This window comes from Filicampus tigris, chromosome 11 (genome assembly GCF_054856515.1).
Source record: "Filicampus tigris isolate MCC_2025a chromosome 11, RoL_Ftig_1.0, whole genome shotgun sequence".
NCBI lineage: Eukaryota > Metazoa > Chordata > Actinopteri > Syngnathiformes > Syngnathidae > Filicampus > Filicampus tigris.
In genome coordinates, this window is record NC_141227.1 from 7,521,486 (window position 1) to 7,544,339 (window position 22,854).

General features: G+C 40.7%; 1 protein-coding gene across 1 annotated transcript in view; it reads right to left on the reverse strand.

Annotated features, from left to right (window-relative positions):
* The window catches only part of dntt (deoxynucleotidyltransferase, terminal), an 81,121-nt gene extending 59,056 nt beyond the window's left edge, over positions 1–22,065 (reverse strand). Inside the window, exons 1-7 of the mRNA XM_086045154.1 lie at positions 21,776–22,065; positions 18,708–18,882; positions 17,014–17,124; positions 7,315–7,485; positions 4,060–4,131; positions 3,721–3,844; positions 916–1,048 (exon numbers count right to left, since the gene is read on the reverse strand). Of these exons, the coding sequence (XP_085901280.1) occupies positions 916–1,048; positions 3,721–3,844; positions 4,060–4,131; positions 7,315–7,485; positions 17,014–17,124; positions 18,708–18,882; positions 21,776–21,966 (977 nt within the window). The 5' untranslated portion in view covers positions 21,967–22,065. The remainder of the gene's footprint in view (positions 1–915; positions 1,049–3,720; positions 3,845–4,059; positions 4,132–7,314; positions 7,486–17,013; positions 17,125–18,707; positions 18,883–21,775) is intronic.
* Positions 22,066–22,854: the final 789 nt, after the last annotated feature.

The following is a 22,854-nucleotide window of genomic DNA, read 5'->3' on the forward strand; positions in this document are numbered from 1 at the left end:
TTTTAAATTTGTTATGAATGCTTCTGAAAAATCTGCGATGCACCGAGGGCGCGAAAGTTGAAGCGCGAAGTAGCGAGGGATCACTGTATTATCTCATTATGGACAGCGTGACTCGTGGAAGTACATGTACGTGTATAAAGTACATTACAGGAATAGATCATCGGTGGCACCTTGTGGACACGGAATGAAACACACTTAACATAATATTTTTCTGACAACGTATTATCTCATTATGGACAGCGTGCAACTCGATAAAACAGCATTTTGTTGCATTGACATTCTGGCAGTTTATTGGTAACAATTGTTTGAAACTGATGCATTTTAAGGGTACAAAGGGCTCTATTGTGTGGTTGGCATGTCACAAAGAGGAAGTGGTTTCACCAGTCAAAATATAGCCACGCACAAATGACAACACGAACACAGTCAAGTTGATTTTATCTCTGCAGTGTGTACGCAATTTTGCAAGCAGTGAAATCTGGTAAAAGGAAGGCAATATTGACTCTCAAAGTGGGTCAGCATTTCAACAGTGGGTCAACTTTTGAGAACCACCCTTATTTTCCAGCCACAACACACACGCATACTGTACGTATACACACTCAAAAATATAAACGCAACACTTTGGTTTTTGCTCCCATTTTTTATGAGATGAACCAGCAACCTGTAGTGGATGATGCTCTACCTACATATTTCATTGTACTGTATGTACTAAGACGACTCTCACACACACACACAATCTGACACGTATGTGTGAGCACTTAGCAACATGAAGTTGCTCTTTCAAACTGAAGCAGATATTGAAGGCCAGTTTGCATTCCCATGAGCATAACCAGTATCAGTAGAACAATAGCACAGAACAAGAAGAGTTGTTCTGTCAACCACCACATCAACACAGAGAGGACGAGACAAGTATTCTACCTGCGGAAGCCACCCGTCAGTGCTATTACGGCGTCCGATGTGATCAAACGGACAGCTTCGTCAATAATGTTCCCCAGGGCTTGAGCCTCCACTTTAGTGACAGCCCTTGAGATGTCTCCATAATACAGAAAACCTGCAGGGAAAAGACCATGTGGTTATTAGTCTGGGAGCCAGCCATCAATCACAGCCAGTTGCTCTGGGGAAATGGAGAGTCAGGCTGAATTAAAAGGGAGATACAATGTGATATTGTATGTTGCGCTGGAAAGCGACTACTGGTGCACGTGAGTAAATGATGAACTCATGTCATTTTAGTTTCATCTATCTCAACCATTTGTTTTGTTTTGTCACATTGTTGCACAGGAAAACATTATTTATCTTGGAAGAACATGAACCACCCATTTCTAACAAAATTCTAAATATGCCTGGTGATATGAGCCATTCTTCCACCCCCTTAAATGTATTATGTAGTGTTATGATAGAGTTCAGACATCTTTTTTTGTCAAAAACGCCATTATTTGTCTGCACAGAGCGGTCCTTGCTCCGTTGAGAATGATGGATTGTGACCAGTTTCATGTAGATATTTGTCAGTACAGTATAATGGGTTGAGCATGCTGTGTTTTGAAGTACTGCTTCCTGCAGCACTCCATTTCAGGCATCCAACTGCACTGTGAGCAGCAAAAGAGCTCGACAAAGGTGCAAATGTGCATAACAAAAAAGGTCTTATTCACTGCCTACAATATGGAAAAGTGGGATTAAGCTCTGAAACTGGAGACTTAATTGCCCCCCAGGGATAAATAAAGTTTTCAGAATCTCAGTTTGTCTACCCAGCTCTTTTCGACAGTCCAGAGGTTTGTCATAGCAGGATACCATTTTCAAAAGCAGGAAAAAAATATATATAAAATGAATTAAAACACATCTTTCTCTAAGATATTATTGTGCAAAGGTACTCTAACAATTGCCCTCAATCACTTATCTCTAAACTTTGCAACCAATAAATGTCTATACTGGATTTTGGGTAAATTCTCAAAAGGCAGTTAACATGTGAAGGGGCATGAAAGCTAATTATAGTTCATATAGTGATTGCAATCCAGCAATGTTTTCGCATAGTAGCTGAGCTTGGAATCACTGACAGTGTATTTGTTCACTTGCCAGATAGTGTTGGCAGCGTGGCTTCAGTTGTGTCTCACTGATGGTGTGAATGTGAGTGTGACTTGTTGTCTGTCTCTATATACTGTTTGAACTATGATTGACTGGCGATTACTCCATGGTGATACTTTGGGGTGGTTGACTGGAAAGCCAAGTACAATGCGACATTTTTGAGGTGGAAGGTTACTAAAATCAGCTAGTAGTAGCTTTTCACAAATGCAGTCTGAATGCGAAGGGGTGAAAATCTCAACCCTCAATCAAGTCAATGTCAAATTGATTCTCATGAATACCAAGTCTAAATAAAGTCAAGTCTTTTGGTTTTTGCTATCAAGTCACAGTCATAAAATCAGCAACTCAGTCGACTTGAGTCCAAGTCTTCTGACTCGAGTCCTTCACCTCTGCTTCAGACTAGAACGAAAATTGCGAAGTTGCCGAGGCAGGTCAAGCAAGGTGAAAATGCGTTACATCATGAGGTATCGATATTGCACAGCATTGCACAGTTCGCCCGCAGTTTTCTCTACTCTATACTTGCGTTGACCTCAGGTCTTTGTGTATTTCTGTGAATCACTTTTTGCCTCACTGCTCAATATTCAACAGCTCCAAACCTTCAATTCATTAATTCAACAAGACAATGCTCAATTTTGAATGACATTGTTACTTTTGCTAAGCCAGCAAAAGTAGGACGTTTGTGTAACGTAGCTTTTTTTTTTTTTAGAAAGCTTACTAGCATGGGCCAACATCTTTTGCAGACAAATACAATACATACATTTACTGATTGCAGAACCTCATTTCATGTCATGTCATGTCATGTCATCTTCCAAACCGCTTATCCTATACAGGGTCGCGGAGAGTTGCTGGAGCCTATCCCAGCCGTCAATGGGCGAAGGCAGACTACACCCCGAACTGGTCGCCAGCCAGTCGCAGGGCACACATAGACACCGTCACTGAGCGGGAATCGATCCCACGCTGCCCGCACACAACTCAGGCGTGTGCACCACTACACTATCAGGGACCTCTGATTGCAGAACCTTAGCTTTTAATGTGAAAAGTGTTTCTTAAGATTTGTCAGTGGCTTTTGTGTACTAGGTCCAAAAGGGCCAGTGAAAGCATTCCAGCAGATGGTGCTGTAATTGTTGTTATTTAAAACATTCACTGGGCAAAAAAAAGCAAATATGTTTAAAAACACATGTAAACTATCTGTAAATATAGGAGTAATTTTCTGGAAATAGCTTTTCCATCCAAACCCTTGATAATACCAAGGACAGTCTTATTCCACTATGTACTGCATAAAAAAATGCCCAAGTTCCACCCCTACTGGTTTCTAAATGCTTACTCTATTTGATTTCAAATCAAGGACTCCATTTTACAATCACCATTGTGTTTTGTTAGAAGTAACCCTGCTGTTTTCATTATTCTGTTTCAACTGTAGATTCCCTGTTGTTGCCATCTCTCCTCGAAGAAAACGTACAGCATAACAACCCCACACATTAAATGAGCCTAAAAAAAGGAAGGAATAAAAATGTCACAACTGACGCCAGACTCCAGGGCGAGTACAGCCATTTGGTCTATGACACTTTCTCTTGGCTCCGAATGCCAGGTGGATTTTTCCTTGTATAATCAGTGGTATAGAAAAGTAGAGATGTTGAGATGTTGACGTACCACTTTGCTGCATCCGGTTGAGCTGAATGCTGGGCTCTGCCAGAATGTCACTAAATGAGCGTAACCCCCTACGGTACCACTTCTCTGCCGTCTTCGGTCCAACCCCAAACACACTTGTGAACAGCTGTCAGGAAATAAGGAAAGGGCTTTATTAAGAAGTTCTGACATGACAGCTCTTATAAGAAGAGGTTAGCTGTCGGAGTTTTGAAATGCTATATGGATGGCCTTTTCGGAGGGCAAAATGCAAATCATTTCCAAAGCATCTCAATTGAGAAAGCAGACGGAGGTTGCAGTGTTGATGAGGATATACGGTACCTGTACTTGTTTTTTTATACTGACCTTCAAGGTCTGATACCTCTCACTTGACAGTGTTCGCTCAACTTCAAATGAACGACCACAATGGAGCATCTCCTGAAAAACAATAGTTGATCATGTCAGGGGCGGAGCCAGAACGTGGCTAATGGGTGGGCCTGGAAAGATCAGAGTGGGCCTGAATATGACTCACTGAGCACAATCCTCCTGTCCTGACACATCATATATTCACATAAAATGACAAACTGAACAATATTAAGTTCAGATCTTCCTTAGAGAACCACAATTATGCCATTCTTAATATTCAATGAAAATAAATAACACCAAAACCACTAATTCAAAAATAGTGTTCTTTTAACCATTAACAAATAACTTACTTAGGTTCATCATATACCGGTACTTCAATTTTTGTAATTGAGATGCTTTATTCAGTTCTTTATTTATTTGCATTTATATTGTCAGTTGCAAAGACTATCAGATTAACAAATCTGTACTGTAGCACTTTTTGTCATCCCTCTGTTGAGCTACCAAGCACTGTGGCACAGTACTGGTGCCGCTAGACACAACGCAATCCATTAACTGGTCAACAGAGAGACGTTACTTTTCTGCATGAGGAGCTATGATAAATGTGAAGTAAACAAAGAAAAAAAGTTTACAGAAGCTTATCTTGAGATAATGTTTGGATTGTGTCAACTACTCCACTGATTTTGTTTTGTCAATTGTAGACTTTCATATACTGAAAGTAAAGGAAAACACTTTATGGGACCAACTACATAGCAAATTTCGCTGGTGTTGCGCCAAAACCTCATAAGTCACATTTTGGTGAATTTCTTTTTTTTTTTTTTTTAAATCTATAGTACCGGTCAGTCCACACGTGTGGGTGTTATTTTTTAAACATTATTGTCCAATATAAAGTGTTGAAAATGGCTTGCTCTCCTTCCCAATGCAATGCTAATGGTTGACCAAATTTGCCATTTTTGGGCTCTCCTGAAAAGAGACCATTTTGGAGGCATAATGTTTTGGCCCAACGCCAACGATATGAAGGGATCAATCAAGATTCAAAGCATGCACCACTTTCAGAACTCAGCTGTTTTGACACACGCTTGTACTGAATTCATTCAGCCTTTTCCAACCAAAGCTTCCTTTGTTATTGCTACTGTAAAAGTTGAGGCATCTGCTGTCTTGTGGAAAATTTCAATGCTTGTGAGAAAGTAAATCTTAGTTGCTCATTGTTCAGCTCTTTCAACATGCATCTTACCCGATAAGACTTGATGTTTTTGTTTATGTGGCGAGGAAATGGAAGCAGTCCGGTGACTTTTTCTTTCATCCCAGTTTGTCCACAGACACCAGAACCTTTTTTTTTTGCTGAGAAGCAATATCCAAGTTATTGTTTTCTTTGAAACCTCAGTATGTTCCCACTTTAATTGTCTGCCTCACTAGAGCACAGCAAATTAGCTGCCCATAGTGTATTGGTCTTCATTAATGTAATAGGTTAAGTCAGTCATCATCTCTTTTAAATCGACTAAAGCTTAAAATTTAGATTGTATTTCTCTTACATAATACATCTCTGTAGTGATGTGAATTGAGTGATGACTTCACAAATCAACTAGTCAGTGAACCTAACACCTACACGGGAACTGCAGTACAATGGAAAGCAGTACACACCCACCTGCCTCCAATCACCTTCACCATCTTTGCCTTTCACGTACATATACACACACGTGTGCACACACAATCATACACACACGCATAGACTATTCATCACAAACTGCCACAGTGCTGCCAGACCTTCACATCAGTAGGTTTTTATCTTCAGTCATTGCTATCTGAGTGTCACTCCAATGTTCACAACCATATCAAGCATTTTGTTTTTACTCTGTCTACTTTCATTTTTTTTTTATGTGTCATGTCATGTTCTTGCTTTGATCTATGATCCATCTTCTCAAAGAGAAAAGAAAACAGGAGCGGTGGTTGAGCATCTGAATGCCGCAAAGACAACAAGCACAAGAGGGCATTCATTGCCAGTCTAATTTGATCTATTGTGGGACATTATTGTTACTTTCTTCAGTGACTCGATCACAAAGTTGACAGATCTGACAGATTTTGAAACATGCACCAAGAGACGCACTTTATGCTATATGTTTAAATGTGTCAACTAACCTTGCATTGTCAGACAGGGCTCTCCTCAAGAGCCCAGTCGTAATAGTTTGCCTAACAACCTGACATTTTCTTGTCAAACAAGAGGAGGCAATGACCCAGTAAGATTTTTTTCACACCAAAAAACGGTCAAAAACATGTCTATATGCATGTGAAAACTGATGTCTTTTTGAAAGATTAGATCTGAGTGGACAATTAGAATATCAATTCTTATTTATATATTGTATATTTATTCAAATAGTGTTTATTTATTTACTTTATTGAGCAAATATTTTACATTGTCACGGGCCGGCGCATCACCAAACAAAAATGTCACGAAAAGTATTTATATGTAAAAAAATCAGAATCTTGTCTCAAATTACTCACAAATTTGCAAAATCTGGGCCTGTTTAGTTGAACACAAAGCAAGAGTTGGTTGAATTTGAGAGTTTTGAGTCATAGCGCCAGTTGTGAACAAGTTACATGCATAATTTTGCGCATGATCTCTTGTTGTAATGAGAAGGTGCCTTTACAGTCAGTTTAAATACAAAATGAGTGTAATGGATAAGGCGGTGGTCGACTGGTTAGCACGTCCGCCTCACAGTTCAGAGGTCGTGGGTTCGATTTTTTTTCAATCTTTTTTCGGCCTCCCTGTGTGGAGTTTGCATGTTCTCCCCGTGCCTGCGTGGGTTTTCTCCGGGTACTCCGGTTTCCTCCCACATCCCAAAAGCATGCATGGTAAGTTGATTGGACTCTCTAAATTGCCCCTAGGTGTGATTGTGAGTGCGGATGTTTGTCTCTGTGTGCCCTGTGATCGGCTGGCAACCAATTCAGGGTGTTCCCCGCCTACTGCCCAAAGACAGCTGGTATAGGCTCCAGCAATTCCCCGCGACCCTGTATAGGATAAGCGGTTTGGAAGATGACATGACAATGGATAAGTATTTCAAGTGAAATGTCAGAGCAGACTGTAGTACAAGTACTTGAATTCTGGGGTGGGGAGGAATGCACTGGTCATATAGAGTGGTCACAGGTGAAAATAACATTTTGGTAGCCACACTTTTAATCAGATCCTTAAGAAAATTAAACATGTTCATCCTTTACACAAATGTTCCGTCTGCATATTAATTGTATGACTAAATTTGATACCTCCATGACTGCCTTGGTCTGCTCCCCCAGGCAGGGCAGGTCCTGAGTGGCCTCTATACTCTGCATAGTCCACGGCAGACTCTTCAAGACAGACGCAGCTCTCCTGAAGACAAGGCATGAACGCTTGAGCTCACCGAATTCGTAGTTTTCCGCCAGTACTTCAAAAGCGTCCTGCAAGCAGAGAAGGCCATGACAGACAAAGGATGGGGAAAAGGAGGGAAAGTTAGGACACATTAGATTGTCCATACATAATACGGATTGTCTTTTTTAAATGGCTCTGCCACAGAATAATACTGAGCTTTTTAAGCACCCAGTAAAAAACCATGGAAAAATAAAGGAAATGTGGTTACAAAGCACGTTCATGCAAACATGTATCAAATGTTCATTCATATATTAAAAGTTGTGACCCATTAAGGCAGGGGTGTCAAAACTTTTTTCCAAGAGGGCATGATTTGGTGTGGTGATTTTTGGGGGGGCGACCATTCAGCTTCAACTTGCTTTAATTTTTCACGCCGTTTATTACCAGTTTGCATGTCTCATCTGGTAGTGACGCTTGATTTTGAATTCTTTGAAAAAGCCACAGTCTGTTCGCAAACTAGACGGGGCACAGTTGTTTTGTATTACTGTGAAAAAATATGACAATTTCCACTTGTCCTGGAAGCATCGGCCTGTCAACTTTCTTTTTCTTCACTACACTCTCTAGTCTAAAAATGGGCTGGAAAGGGCCACACAAAAGGTCATGCAGCAAGGTGTTCACTCTGACACCAAACACAACGTTGAGATGGGGTTTTCAGAGAAGCAGAGTGCTCTCGGAGGTTATTTCCGAAAGCACCCGAGAGGGCAACCACAGGTCTGCTGCCATCTGGTGGTCAAACATAAAATAGCTTTTTTTTACACGTGTATTTTGTACTGTGGTCAACACTATTGATGGACACCTCATTATTAATATCATGCCAGAGGCTGCAAGCCGGTAGAAATTTGAATGCGGGCCGTAATTGGCCCCCGGGTAGGGTGACCATAGGTCCCGATTTGCGTGGGATTGTCCCGCATTTTAATAATCTTTAATGCGTCCTGCAAACTGACTCGATGTCTCGCATGTCTGATCGACAGGCACCAACTTTCAAACGTGCGTCTAAAATCTTGTTTTTTTATTAAATGCCTGTGTGAGGAGAGCAGACAACACACAGTGGAGGCTATTATGGGGGCGGGTCGCAGGCTATGTGTGTGTGTGTGGGGGGGGGGGGGTTATGGTCATAATCCGTGGGTGAAGCCAGTGAGAAACGAGTCGGATAAAGCTTTTTGTGAACTTTGTCAGAGTGTCTCCTCTCCTCTGTTAAAAGCGGAGGTGAATATAATGTTAAACGCCACAAACAATGCAAGACTCACAAAAAACATGCAAGTCAAAAGGAGTCTTCACATTCTCGGATACATTCCTTCTAAAACCACAACAGACAAGGTAACATCTGCTGAAGTAACTAGTCTTTACCACACTGTTCAACACTCCCAGTCGCACAGGTCAGAGGATTGTGGTAATATAATAAGCTCTCATCAGTTATATTTCCAAACTCAAGTCTGATATTGCAAAGCAAATGGATGTGGTCGTACAAAATCTGCATCCATAGTTACTGATGTTCTTGCACCTGCTAGTGTGGAGAGTTGTTTGAAAGATAAAAACACCAGTGGGTCAACTCCCAAGTGGCAAAAAGCACAAAATTGCTGCTATTTTTGTGTTTCACTCTCTGCCAGGTGCTTTCTGTGATGCTGAATGAATGTGCATGGCGAGGTTGGGACAGGGCTGCTGTTGCCGTTATTGAGAAAACTGAAAGACTTGAGTTGTGATGGACATAACCTAAAGTGTTTCATTAGTGCTTTCCTTGCTTCTGGAAGTGCATAGTGCTACTATGGTGGACACGTTTGTTTACTACTGAATTTATTGTACTTACAGTATTGTTATTTCCTGACTATTTTTGTCATACTTCTTGTTTTATTTACGTTTTATGCTGTGGCTGTTTAATTTGAAAATAATTTGAATTGCAGTAGTTGTAGTAGCCTGTCTTTGTTAGGATTGTCTTTGTCACTGTAATGAATTGTTACTGCACTTCATACCCTACATGTTGACTCGAGATCTGACAAGGCTCTATTGTGTGAGTGTGGCTATTGTTAAAGTTCAAATACCTCAAGATGTGATGAGACTGACTAATTACAGCCTTTATTGTGAACTCCTATTGGCAATTAATGTCTCCGAGATTGACCACTTTACTAGCAGTTTGTGTCGTATATTTGTAAATGCAGATAATTTCAAATGCAATTCTGTGTTCTGTGTTTTTATTAGTAGAGCTATAGTTGTTATTTTGTTACAGTTTATTATATGTTAATAAACAGTTGGCAAGCTGTGCCATATGCATTTTTGGTGTCCGTCGCGAGCGTCAGCTGCGTCCCACATTGTCCCCCACAAGCATACTCCTTGTCCCACATCTGGTGAGTTTGGATCTGGTCATTCTACCCCCGGCCCAGACTTTGGACATGCCTGCATTAAGGAAACCAGATAAGGAAGTGCTGTCATGGTACAGTAAGACAGGCTTGGATTCTCTTCTGCAAGACAGGGCACAGACCTTGCAAGCAGTTGGTCATAAAGTAAGCAATGGGAACCAAACATTGATATAGAGCAACATAGACAGACATAGTAGCTTTGGCTTTCAGTTACTTTAAATCACGACACTTTTGACCTTTTGGTGCTCTTAAGCATACGAAAATGCTTAAACTTCTTCTCTTGTTAGTTCTATTCACTCACAGAGGAACTTGACTGCCGCTGACTTGGCAGTTTTATTATGCTGCAAGTAGAATACACAGTGCTCTCTAAGAGCAACACTATGAGCAATGATTTCATTTCTCAATGATTCATTTGATTTCATGTTAATTTAAGTTAAATTGTTTTACAATGCTTTATGAAAACTGGCAAGTGTCTCTCCTTTCAATTCCTTATGACATTCAGGGTAGTATTTCATAGAAAGCTGATATTTTTTGTAATAAATATCACCAAAAGTATGTTAATCTAACAAACCGCTTTGCCATTTCCAATGGATTTAACACTCCTCGATTTAACGAGACCGAGGAAGACTCCATATTTACGCCCGAAGCCAAGCCCTCGTTTGAGTCCGCTGCACCACCCGCTGCCTCGTGCAGACATGCAGCCTCGGGTCAGTAAACAGGACACTAGCTCACCCAGGGACCCACTGACCCGCTTAGTGCACCACATGGAGATGGAGCAACTAATTCGCTTGCAAACACACACTCACAGATGACTCTCTAAACATCATGGAACACACACAAGCATCAAGCTGGGCTGCTGATGAAGGAGGAGAGAGCATGTACTGTATGTGTACTGGATCTGTTACAAGTAGTTTGTCAGGATGAGTCGGTGGCGTGCTATGGTACAACTTTGAGATGACTACCTTTATCTATCTATTCATGATCTTTTTCATATTTCTTTCTCGCGCATCTACATGTCACCCCAAAGTCAGCTGGCATAGGCCCCAACTCACTGGTGGCCCTCAACAGTTTAAGTGGCATTTTCTATCACACGACCGCGGCGCACAGGGAATATTGGTGACAGAAAGTACACTAGACCTTAGACTAGCTAGAAGCAGGTCAAAGTTGTGGCGCTGGGGATGTCATCGGATTTCATTCATAAAAATGACAAGGGAGCAGCACGCATCTAACCTGCTAAAAAAAAAATCTGAATCAATGGAGGGATCAATTCATTGAAAGTATTATTATTATCATCATCTTTAATACATTTTTTAAAGCACCCCTTTACCACAGCACAACTGTGGGTGTGGATGTGTGGGGGGCCCAATTGGGGGTGGAAGGCGGTTTCCTAGTGCCCACTTCACAGTGGCCAACTTTACATCATCTGCGAGTGGAGATCTTCTTGCAGTGCCTTGTAAACGTACTGTGTGCACCGATCTTCTGCATGGACTCCAGCGAGTCTATTATGCCTCCGTCATGTAGACTGTGTGCCTCTCCTGCACTGAATTTAAAGAGAATGTGAGGTGCTGCTTCGATTGGCCGGGAATCAAGTCGACTTGTTCACTCCCACACCGGTGCAAACCCCCATTTCTAGCTGTGCGCCTTCACGAAAATACCAAATTAAAGAAAACGCCACCCGTGCACACATTTAGACCTCACTTAGCGCTAGACTGGCACTGAGCATGATACTAGGACCCTGGGTCTTTGGAGAAAAAACAATGAAACATTTATTTTAATCTTACCTTAACCCTGACATGTCCAGCTCTGGTCCTCAAGGGCCGGTGTCCTACATGTTTTCAATCGATCCCTGCTGCAGCACACCTCATTCAAATGATCAGCTCTGAAGAAGCTTGATAACGATCATGTGTTGCAGCAAGGATAGATGAAAAACAGACACGTTTGGACACCCCTGCCTTAACCTATCCAAGCACAAACAAATACTCATGAAGTCAGTCTATCAATTTCCTTTCTAGCATCCAGCTAAATGGAGTGAGCGTAGTGAACAAACAGAACACACTACGGCCCTCATCTTATTAATGAGGAATTATGGCTCATTGGGGGGAACACTGCAAACACATTGATGCAGCATGCCAATTTACCTCCCACCACCACGTATTGCGGCCATGCCTGTGAGTCATGTTCACAAAGCAACCTGCTTCGCATGCATGCGTACAAAAAAAAAGTGCAGCCGCAAGTTGGAAACCCCACTGAGAAGTGATTAATCACAATTAACAGCTTCAATGGGTTTTATTTATCCTTATCTTATGCAGAAATCACTTACATGAAATGATTACACCCAAAAATGTGTAGCAAGCTGAAGTGGAATTCTTTACAACAAAGATGAATGTCTTGATATTAAATACATGGGCAATTTGTTGATAAAAAAAAACAGTATTTGAACACTTCATGTGACAATTATTCAAATCATAAAAAAGTTTGAGAAGAGTTAGGATTTTAAAATTCAAATATATAAATATGATATGGTGTAAAATAAGGGAATATCTTTGTGTATGTACGGTATGTATTATGCTGCCCTTCTGCTGTGCATGCGTACATGTGTATTCGATGCCGCACGTCAATCCTCCTAGAGATAAATGTCAATTATTGTCTCGGCCTATGTCAGATTTGTGTGGAAAGGATTACACTTGGGCCACAGTGGTACAAAGATGACAAGAGAGCAGCCTTGATTTGCCTGTGGTTGGACATCATTTCAACAGATCTGGAATAGGTGGTTAAGAGAAAGAAAGTAGCATAATGCAAAAAATGGAAATTGTCCTGGAAACGAAGAAGATCTCGTACACAGTGTAGGGTTGACAACTTGCTAGTGTGCTGTAACTGAGACGATGCACATCCTGTCTTGCTGATTCTGACATTGTTTTGCACGATCTACTTCCTCTTCCTCCTTTATAACACATCCTGTTGGCCATGGTTGCTCATCTCTTGATTCCCTAGGCGTATCACGGCCGACTATTTCATCTGACTAGCTCAAATGCATAAATCCCACAAATATGCACAGCCTGCTATAGCTGTCCTCCCTCTGGATTTAGGAAACAAGAAATAAATATCATGATATTCCATCAGAGAAGTAGCGATTGTTGCATGTTTTTGTCTTGTGCAGTTACTCACCCTCTTCACTGGGAATGTACTAATTCTATTTCTAGAACTATTTCTAGTAACTATTTCACACTGCTACACAAGACATCAGATTTTAAAGTACCGGCAGTCTATGATGTCAAGTCAAGTCAAATTCATTTATATAGCCCTTAATCACAAGAAAGTCTCAAAGGGCTTCACATATGCATATGCATGCACATATTACGTGAGCTTCTTGCCTTGTTAGTAGTTTCACATTATTAATTTTATATCACAGAAACATGGAATTTAAACAGGGGTGTATGTGTATTTCCAAACCATGTCAACTAATCAATTTACAACAGGTAGACTCTAAATAAACTGTAGAACCATCTCAAGGATAATCAGTGGAAACAGGATCCATCTTATACGGCAGTTAAGGCCGAGTCCTACAAAGTCTGCCTGACAACAAGGGCAAACACCTGGCAGGACTAGAAAAAAATGTCAGAATTATGCTGGTCTACTTTGCTGTGCCTGCTGGATATGTATTTGGATTGTGAATTGTTTTGTAGCAAATGTTTTGGGAGTTTTGTTTGTGCCATTTATTGTAATTGGAAGTATTCTGGAAGGGAAAAGGAATTCAAATTTTAACATCAGACAATAATAAAAACTGACAAGCTATTTCAATGTGGACGCTCCTAAATAACATCTCTCATTAGGAGATACAGTGACTGTACATGAGGTTAATGACTTCATTATGGGGAAGCGAAACTGAGTACAACTTCTAATTGCAGTTAATGGAGAGGGGGAAAGGGGGTTTAAAACCTGAACAGCAGCTCTCTCCATTCGAGAGACGAGTGAGGAATTAAGGCATATGTGGAAATTTATGCATATGCATCAGCCATTGCCCAAACATTGTGTGCATCTATTGTAAACTGTGCCTGATTGGTCTTGAGGGAATTCAGCAACACGCACGCATGTCACACCAGACATGGCATCAAGAAAGTTCTTCCAACGCAGTGAGTGTTATTCATATTTGATAACTGATGAAAATATAGTGCTAATTCAGATGGGAGCATGATGAAATAGTGGTTAACTGTTAGTCTCCTCACAGTTCTGGGGTTCAGATCCGGGCTCCAGTCCTCTCTTGTGGAGTTTGCAAGTTCTCCCCGTGTTCTTCGGGTGTACCCTCCTCCCAAATTCTCAAATACAGTATACATGTTAGGTTAACTGCAGAATATACAATGTCCTTAGGTGTTAAAGTGAGTGTGAATCGCTGTTTGTCTATGCGTGCCCTGTGATTGGCTTGTCACCAGTCCAGGGGTACCCCACCTTTTGTCCAGAGTGAGTCAGGTACTCACCTTGAGGACAAGTGTAAAATGGATGGATGCTCAATTAGGTAAAAAAAAAAATGTTTTCATCACATTACATTTCTTGTGTTTATCTTCAATCGTTCCAGGTCAGGGGTGCTCAATCCCGGTCCTCAAGAGCCCCTATCCAGCCTGTTTTCCATCTCTCCCTACCTGAACACACTTGATACAAATGATCACAATCGTTATCAAGCTTTTGCAAATCTGGGATATGAGCGGATCATTTAAATCAGGTGTGTTGCAGGCAGGGAGAGATGGAAAACAGGCTGGATTGGGGCTCTTGAGGACCGGGATTGAGCACCCCTGTTCTAGGTGTTCTAGGTACAGTATTTTATTTCCAATTAACAACATGCAGAACAACCCTACATTCTGGCTCCGTACGTTCCCTGTCTTTCAATGCCATAATAATTATAGGAACGTCAGTTTTCCCACCTGCACCAGCCCTCGAACACTAACAGATTCATCATTCCTGGTGGGGCCTGTCATGTCCATGATCCCCTTGGCCAATCCAGAGCCTGAGGGTAGGTAGCAAATGCCAGCTCTAGGCCACGGGTTTGTGAACATGTCAAATGCTACGCTTCCAGAGTGTCGCAGCTGCCGACGCAGCTCATTTGCCACTTTAACCCATTTTGCGGAGTATATTTCAAAGTGCTGGTGATGTGGGGGGAGCAAGCTAGCTTCACCATATGGAAAAATTGTGAATCCTTCAGGTGAACTGTGAGGCGGACATGCTAACCAGTCGATCACCATGGCACCGCTCTATGTGTATTTATTGTATATAATTTCTGGTTATGGTTTTCTGTTAAATCTTGGTGAAATGATTTATTTCATAAATATTTTGTAAACAATTGCTTCCGGTTTGGGTCACGTATGACGGATGTATATTAGATAGACAGACAGAAAGAGAGACCGCTGGAGAGAGAGAGACGAGAGCATTATGTAGTGTGATGGACTTTTATTATCTTCGATATATCGACTACTGGGTTACAAGGGCACACACAGTGTGTTTTATTATTTATTTATTGAATGTTTGAGTCAAAGAGATGATTGTAAATAATCATTGTATATACTATAGAATATCTATGTTTTAGTTTTCATGGTACAAGGCGTGTTTCTTTACAGTACTACTTGTATTGCGAATGCGTGTGACGAAGTAAATAGTAGAAGAAGAAGAAGAAGAAGATCTGACGGTCCTAAAATTGCGGTGATGAATTGTAATTTAGCGATGATAGAAGCTTGGTTAAAATAACGATGATGGAGTGACAACTGACGATTACAGTTTTGGTTCCGCTTGAAACAATGATAGACTGACGAAGATGGACAGGTGGCCTGGATGGGCAAAATGTCCCCCCTCTGAAATATCACCAGACACGATGTCATAAAATGCTGTGTCTTCTTGGACTGGCTGAGTGGCCACATTACGAGTTTGACACTGACCAGACCCCGCCTGCCATCGCATACTTCTGCCAAGAGCATGGCCTGACCGCACATTTTGGGCAGAAAAGGGAGATAGAGCACAGGTGCTCAAAGAAATAGTGAGGCCACGTAGGATATGTCACACTAAGCGGAAAAACTGAAAAATAATTCAGACACACTAGGTTTCTGTGTTGTGGGCATGAGGCGCCCTAGAAACCAGATCGGCACAGGACTAACGTTATGTTTGTAAGGTACACTAGCATACTTTGTATTTTTCACTCATTTGCGTAACGTTAATTTTTACCGTGTTTTTAGTCCAACCAACTTCAAACTGAGCATCTTTGACTGAAAGCAAGGTCTGTGTTATATGATTGCACACCACGATAGTCGGCTTGCGTTTTAATCTGGAATGCTCCCACACTTTTGTCATCTTCTCGCGGCGTCAATAGATTTGCTTCCACCTCCAAATTTCTGTTGGTGTGTGACGTAAGCTCTTTTCAATGAATGAATATGAGGCGCAAAATAAACATTTTGACCTGCAAACTGCAATGCGAGACTGCTTATTTCAAGCCTTGAATTTAGAATCCGGACACCCTGTGATGAATACAATGACTGTGTTTACATGCAGCCAATAAACCTTTTAAAACCTGAATATTGGATATATATGGACAGTACTCGGGTATGTAAAAGCCATGTAAACGCACGCATTAACCCAAATATGTCCTTAATAATATCATGCCTCGGTTTTCGCTTTCCAAACCGAATATGCGTGCATGTATATGGCAATCGGAATATTCCGAATGCACGCGACACTGTGCGCATGCTCAACCGCAATAAATCTTGGTCCTTGTAATACAGGAAGTGGTTGTATGCATGCTGTTTGGCGCGCAACCCACCAGAAATACACGTTTAGTGATAAACAAAACATGGCGAAAGCTAGAATAAATACGACACCACACTTAAAGAGAGGAGGAGACCGTCTGCTTCATTTGTGCGGTGGGTGACATGAATATGTGTTTTATTGAAGGAAGGAAGGAAGTAAGTAACAAGCGCAGATGACGTACATTGCGTCAAGCTGTCCGTGCTTCGCCGTTTCAATCAGGTTATTAAATGCGGTGTGTAACCCTCTCCGATGATGGTTATGCCGAAATCGGACTCAGAAATCGGAATTTTGACTTTAACCTGAATATTTATTGACTGCATGTAAACGTAGTAAGTGAGAGAGAGAAAATATGTCTCTAAGACTTTTTTAAGTTAGTTTTTACAGAGCAAAATGTGTGTGATGTAGTAAAGAGAGGTAGCTGTTTCTTACTGTAAAAGTCTTGTTTTTGTTGTCTGTGCTTGTACGTCTCTGGCAGGCATATTGAGAAATGGTAGCCACAGGTGCGAGTACCGATCCATCTTGCAATGCAGGCAGTGTGTCCTGTGTACAAGAATAACCAGGCACCCAAGAACAAATCAATGCATGGCAAACAGTGTATTGTTTATATACTACTCTGGCCGATCTTTTCATGGCAGGTAAATGAAAGTTTCTGAGTTGCTAAATGTCTGGATGTGTCTGAGGATATACGTATATCCCTGAGTAGCAAAGGCAAGCGTCAAGCTGAGCATAAAAATGTAACCATTTGCCTTGAAGAAGTTATTTCATAACTGCGTGTCTCCGGGGCAACAGGCTAATGACACTCATCTCACAGTCTGGTGGCATCCAAATCCATTACAACGCTGAACCCGTGGCATTACAAATCTGCTTGCCATCATCCAATTTGCCTCCTGTAAATTGCCTTTTTCATACTGTGAAGAAACGGATCAACATTTGTGAAATTTATGTCAAGGGCATAATAAAATATATTCAGATAATTAGACATCACAAAGAGAATATTGTGAACATCCAATTAGTCTTGGATTTACTATGAGAACCGGGACCGGAGAAAGGTACAGTGAGTCAAACCATGCACTGCCGAAGCAAGCATCAAAAAGGTCATGCAAAGAATTCTCTCATTGCTCGGTTGAATCTACCGCATACAATGTTGTACCAAAACTATTCTAGTCGTACACTTAAAAGCAGTCAACATCAGAGTTAGTCCTCGTGATGTTGAAAAGTAAAATATGTTCTTCAGTAAAATAAAAAGAGTTTCTTAGTGTTTTTTTCCACATCTGATGCAGTTCATTAGATATAATGCAACTGAACAGCGCAAATGTCATCAATGTGCTTTTGCACCTTCCCCTCTATGCCTACGCACAAGAATACAAACACCTTATATGCGCCTCAGTGGGCCAATTGCAAATATTGCATTGCAAGGAGATATATGCTTTCAAATATACTCTGACTTGCTTTGGACCATTTGTGACATAAAATGAATTTTATTTCCACGCTATCCAGAAGAGCTAAAGAGATAAATGCCCCTGAGCAACAGCCTATTTGTAGGATTTTATTTTATCTCTACGTGATAACTGCCTGAATGAGTTTATCACTCATGCACAATTGCCACTGCACGCTCCCTTGTTCAGTTTGCAGAAGACGCGCATCACAAAACAAGACGAGGAGAGGTTTTATGGTTACCTAGGGACAGGCATCAATAAATGCCAGCATGGCATTATTAGCGCTGTCATTTGATGACAAGGTTGGCTGGAAGAGAGCAAAAACGCCAGTGTGCCAATAATAAAGAGGACAAAGGAATTTCAGGATTATTTAGAGGAAAATAGAAACATGTCATTGTGACAGTTTACATAGGCTTTGGGGAGAAAATGTAGATAAGGCCTGAAAAACTAAAGTGCTCAAATCAATTTTTGTACTGTAATATGGAAGTTGCCCTCAGCATGGTAACAAGAGCAAAGGCTTAAGTGAAGTTAAATGAAATCTTCCTCGTGATGGTTATTGGATTCATATTGATGAAAGTAGCTGTGTTGATATGGCATGGTTGTCTGGATCAAGAAAACAACCTGCTGCTTGGTTTGAAGTGTCTTTTGTGCTCAAATTTCTGTTTCTGTGTGATTTATGATCGAAACCTGAATGAGGTGTCTGTTTTCCACAGTAGCAGGCCTTCCCACTCTCATGCTGTCAGTGAACCAGCTGATGTGCAGTACTTGCATCTTGGAAAGATTCTTCAGGCCGCACCCCTTCAGCCACTCCCATAGGGATGATGCCCTGCTGTCCTCAGACACCACATGAGTGATCTCTTCGCTGTAAATGAAGATGAATGACTTCAATGCTTTGTTCCATTGTGTCAGCTAAGCTACAGGACAAGTCAAGGTCACATACATTCACCCTGCGCTAAAATTAAGTCATGAGTACCCACAAAAACTCAGGAACTCATTCTATCATGGAACATATGTGTAACAGTGGCCATCCGACAAAGTTCAGCCCAAGGCTCGAACCCACATTACCACCATGCCCCAGGCTGAGACGTGACGTGAGTGTGCTAACCAGCAGGCTAAGATCCCAGGGTGCTAACCTACTGGCTAGCACTAATCTTAGTACTCCATTTATTGAACTAAGCTCAAGTGGCTAGTGTTACAGTAACAGTTGCCTTTTTTGTACCGTCAATCCTGTGCCCCACTCTGCAGGCATGACTCATCAATTTACACTCAATTCAAGTGTTACATTATTCTAACAGTTGGATAAGTGTGGGTTGATTGGTTATTGGAGCGTGAAGCACAAGTATGACTTAATAGAAAAGCAACTGTTGTTGTGTTTACCGTGCGCTACATTAGTTTAACAACAAAGTTAACACAATATTCCTCACATCAAAACAACAAGAGGATTAGATTGTATAGTAGGCATTTTTATTTCGCACTATGATTGCATTTTATTTTCAAGTTGGAAAAGACGAGAGCCAGAATAAACCTTTTTCATGTGACGTCATCACTCATTTGTGACACAAGAGGAATCGATAAGCTGAATTGTCAGGCAAGAAAACAAACTTTTCCTAGGAATCCAAATTCCTCAAAATGAACTGGTTTTACATTTACTTACCTAGCCCAGATACTACTTCCTACAATGTGTCAAGCATTCACAAAACTTACTTGGTATACTTGTTTGACCAGCAACATATTCCATTTAATGTATGCAATAACCTTTAACTTAATACAGTGAGCTGTCTAAAAACAGGCTTGCCTATTTGCTTCTGTCACGTAAAGCAATCTTAAAATATGAAAAAACACTGCATGTTTACCATTCATTTGTAATTTTATGTGTAGCCATACCAAACTCAACAAGTCAAACTGACATGCAAATTAGCAAGAAAGCAAGCCCGGTGCTGAATTGTTTTTGCCAGAATAAGTTGGATTGACAGTGTGACTGAAAGTGAGCCTAGACACAAGGACGCATAAAAGTCACAGAGCTTTGATATGGTGAGGTCTCTGTGGTCAACTCTGCTGCCTTGTTCTTTCAGCCAATAGCTTCCTTTTCCTGAGGAAAATGAGGTAAAATGGGCACATCATAAATAGAGAATGCCCATATCCCATGGTATTGTTTGCTCTGTTTTGTATTAAAAACTACCTAGACATAAAATGTCAAATGAAAAATCGTTAATCTTAATCACATCATGTATCATACTATGAAGGCCTCAATGTATGCAAACTAGATTCGAGTCATATACACAGCATTCTCAGTGACCACAACATTAGCGACATTTGCACAAGCAAATGAGACGCAATACAAGAGCTGTATAAGCTATTTTTTTCTTCCCTTAAAGATCATACAGTTTTACCTTTTTTTTTTTTTTGTGCGGCATTTGTTCATCACTGCAAGCTCTGACCACAATTATAAACCACTATGGGCAGTTGTACTGCTGTAATGCAGTTCTCAAATAAAAATTGCACGTGTACCTAATGAAGTGGGATTAAAAAAAAAAAAAATTAAAAAAAAACAACAACAAAATATTTCTAAAAGAATTTCCAAATCTGCAGTTGCATTTTCCTCATTTTTTTTAGATTGTCTAAAAATTTCTTTTTATCTATATACTGATGTGTAATATATACACAGTATAAAAACAACTTAAGAATTGACAACTAGTCCAGGCAAAAAAACTGTCACATAACTAGTTAAATACTTCATGAATTTACATGGAATATTTTTTCTTTAAATTACTGAGCATATTGGGAATAAGGCAAGTGCATTTGTGTGCATGTTTCCCACAGAGGATCCACGCGTTACATCCGGCCATATGTTGGGAGCAGTGTGCCTTCTACTTGTGTAAAACTAGAAACGTGTGCTGTTGCTATCAAACTGCGGCTGATATCAGTTTTGTCGGTTTACAGAATTAACGTCAGTTTGAGGCAAGCACGCTCTATTTCCTGCCGTTGGTTTCAAACTATTGTATCAAGCCGAGTGTAACCGAAGCAGCGTTCAAGCTGTGTTTCTGGGAATGCTGCCATGGCCAAGTTGTCACGCTGCTGGCAGGCACACAGATACACAGAAGCACGCACACACTTACGGTTGTACAGCACTCATGAGGACTTCATTTAGAGCGCAGATTACATACAGCTTAAATCAATAAATACAAATAATTTGGGGTTTGAAACATAGAGAATAAGACGAATTATCGAGGCTAACACACAGAGACACAAACTCATTACTACGTGAGGGCAAATACTACATTTTGATTTGCCTAGCACCATTAAGTCAGTTGCTATGAATGTGTTGCATTAACAACATCACCTCATAGGAAGTTGACTGATGCTTTATTTTCGATCATACACAGGAATGTGCGCACAGTTTGGGGTTTAATACTTTCAACTAGTGAGAGAATTAAAAACAATTGAAGGCCTGTCACATCCACAAGTAACACACAACAGTTGAATGATCATGTCTTGAAACAACTTGACACAAAAAAATTCTCCCTTTGTATGTGATTTGACATCGAAATGTAAGACAACTCATTAAAAACGATCCCTGTGTTTTTTGTTTTAAAAAAAAGAATAAGATGACTTGGTACTATTACTGAACATATGTTGAAATCCAAAGCCACAGGCAATCACCCTGCAAGTGACTGTAAGTGTAAGTTAAAGTTACAACTAAAGTCTTTTAAGACATACACAAAATACAGAGTAACAAATAGCACTTTTTTCCTAACCTGAGGATGTCATCCACAATAAAGCCTTTTGACCTGGCCAGCTGGGTCAGAAAGCCTCTCCTGGTGGAGCCCATTTTCCTCTCCACTAAGTACAGTCTGACCTCCTGGAACTTCACCACGTGCCTGGGGACACTGACGCTCGTTGGTTTTGACCGCTTCCTAACACAAGGCATAATGGCAGCATGGAACATGTTTTCTGGAATGAGCAAAATCTTTCTGCAGCGTTTCTTCTCATTACTTCCATCAAGGAAAAAACTAACCAACTCTTCCTTTTTTGGGGGGGTCCTAACAGTTGAACAGTTGCTGTCATGAATGCTTCTGGCAACAGGTGTTAAAGATGAAGTTATGGTGTTTACCATAGAAACACCTGCAATGTTGAGTGGCTTGGGTTTTTTTTTTTCTAAGAATTTGGCATGGCCTTGTTTGCCAAATAAAAAGTACACTCTAAAACAGTTGGGTTAAAAATAACACAATTTGGGGTCAAAAATGGATGATCCACTACCTGTGTCAATTTGACCCAACTTTCTGGTTTGTTTTTGCAGAAAACAACTCAGAAAATGGGTAGTTTTGTACAAAACAACCCAAACATTGGTCTGTTTTGTACAAAACAATGCAGGAAGGTGGGTCAAATTGACCCAATTAATGAATCGGTCCATTTTTGACCCAAAGTTGTGTTATTTTTAACCCAAGTGTTTTTAGAGTGTAGATGACCCAATAATGTCCTTTAAGAGGAAGTTTGCTTAACAGTATTGTGCCCAGCAAATTAACTCAAAAGTTTCATTACAAGTAGACTCTCTTGGAATGAGTGGAGATTCTCTCCAGGGAGTTGCCTGAATTCTGGTCACCTCACACAGCTGTCCTGCCATGTCCAGTTCACTTTGCCACTTGCTCACACATTATGTCCAGACCAAGTCAGCACCATCTGCTCCACCACTTTAATTAGCTTACAGTCTAAAAATGAGACTCTATGTGGAATTTGATCCACAACCTTTGTTTGCAAACACAGGTAGCCAAAGGAGGCCACATTATGGCTGAAGGAAAAGTGATCAGGAGCACAAACACAAAAATAACAGACAATG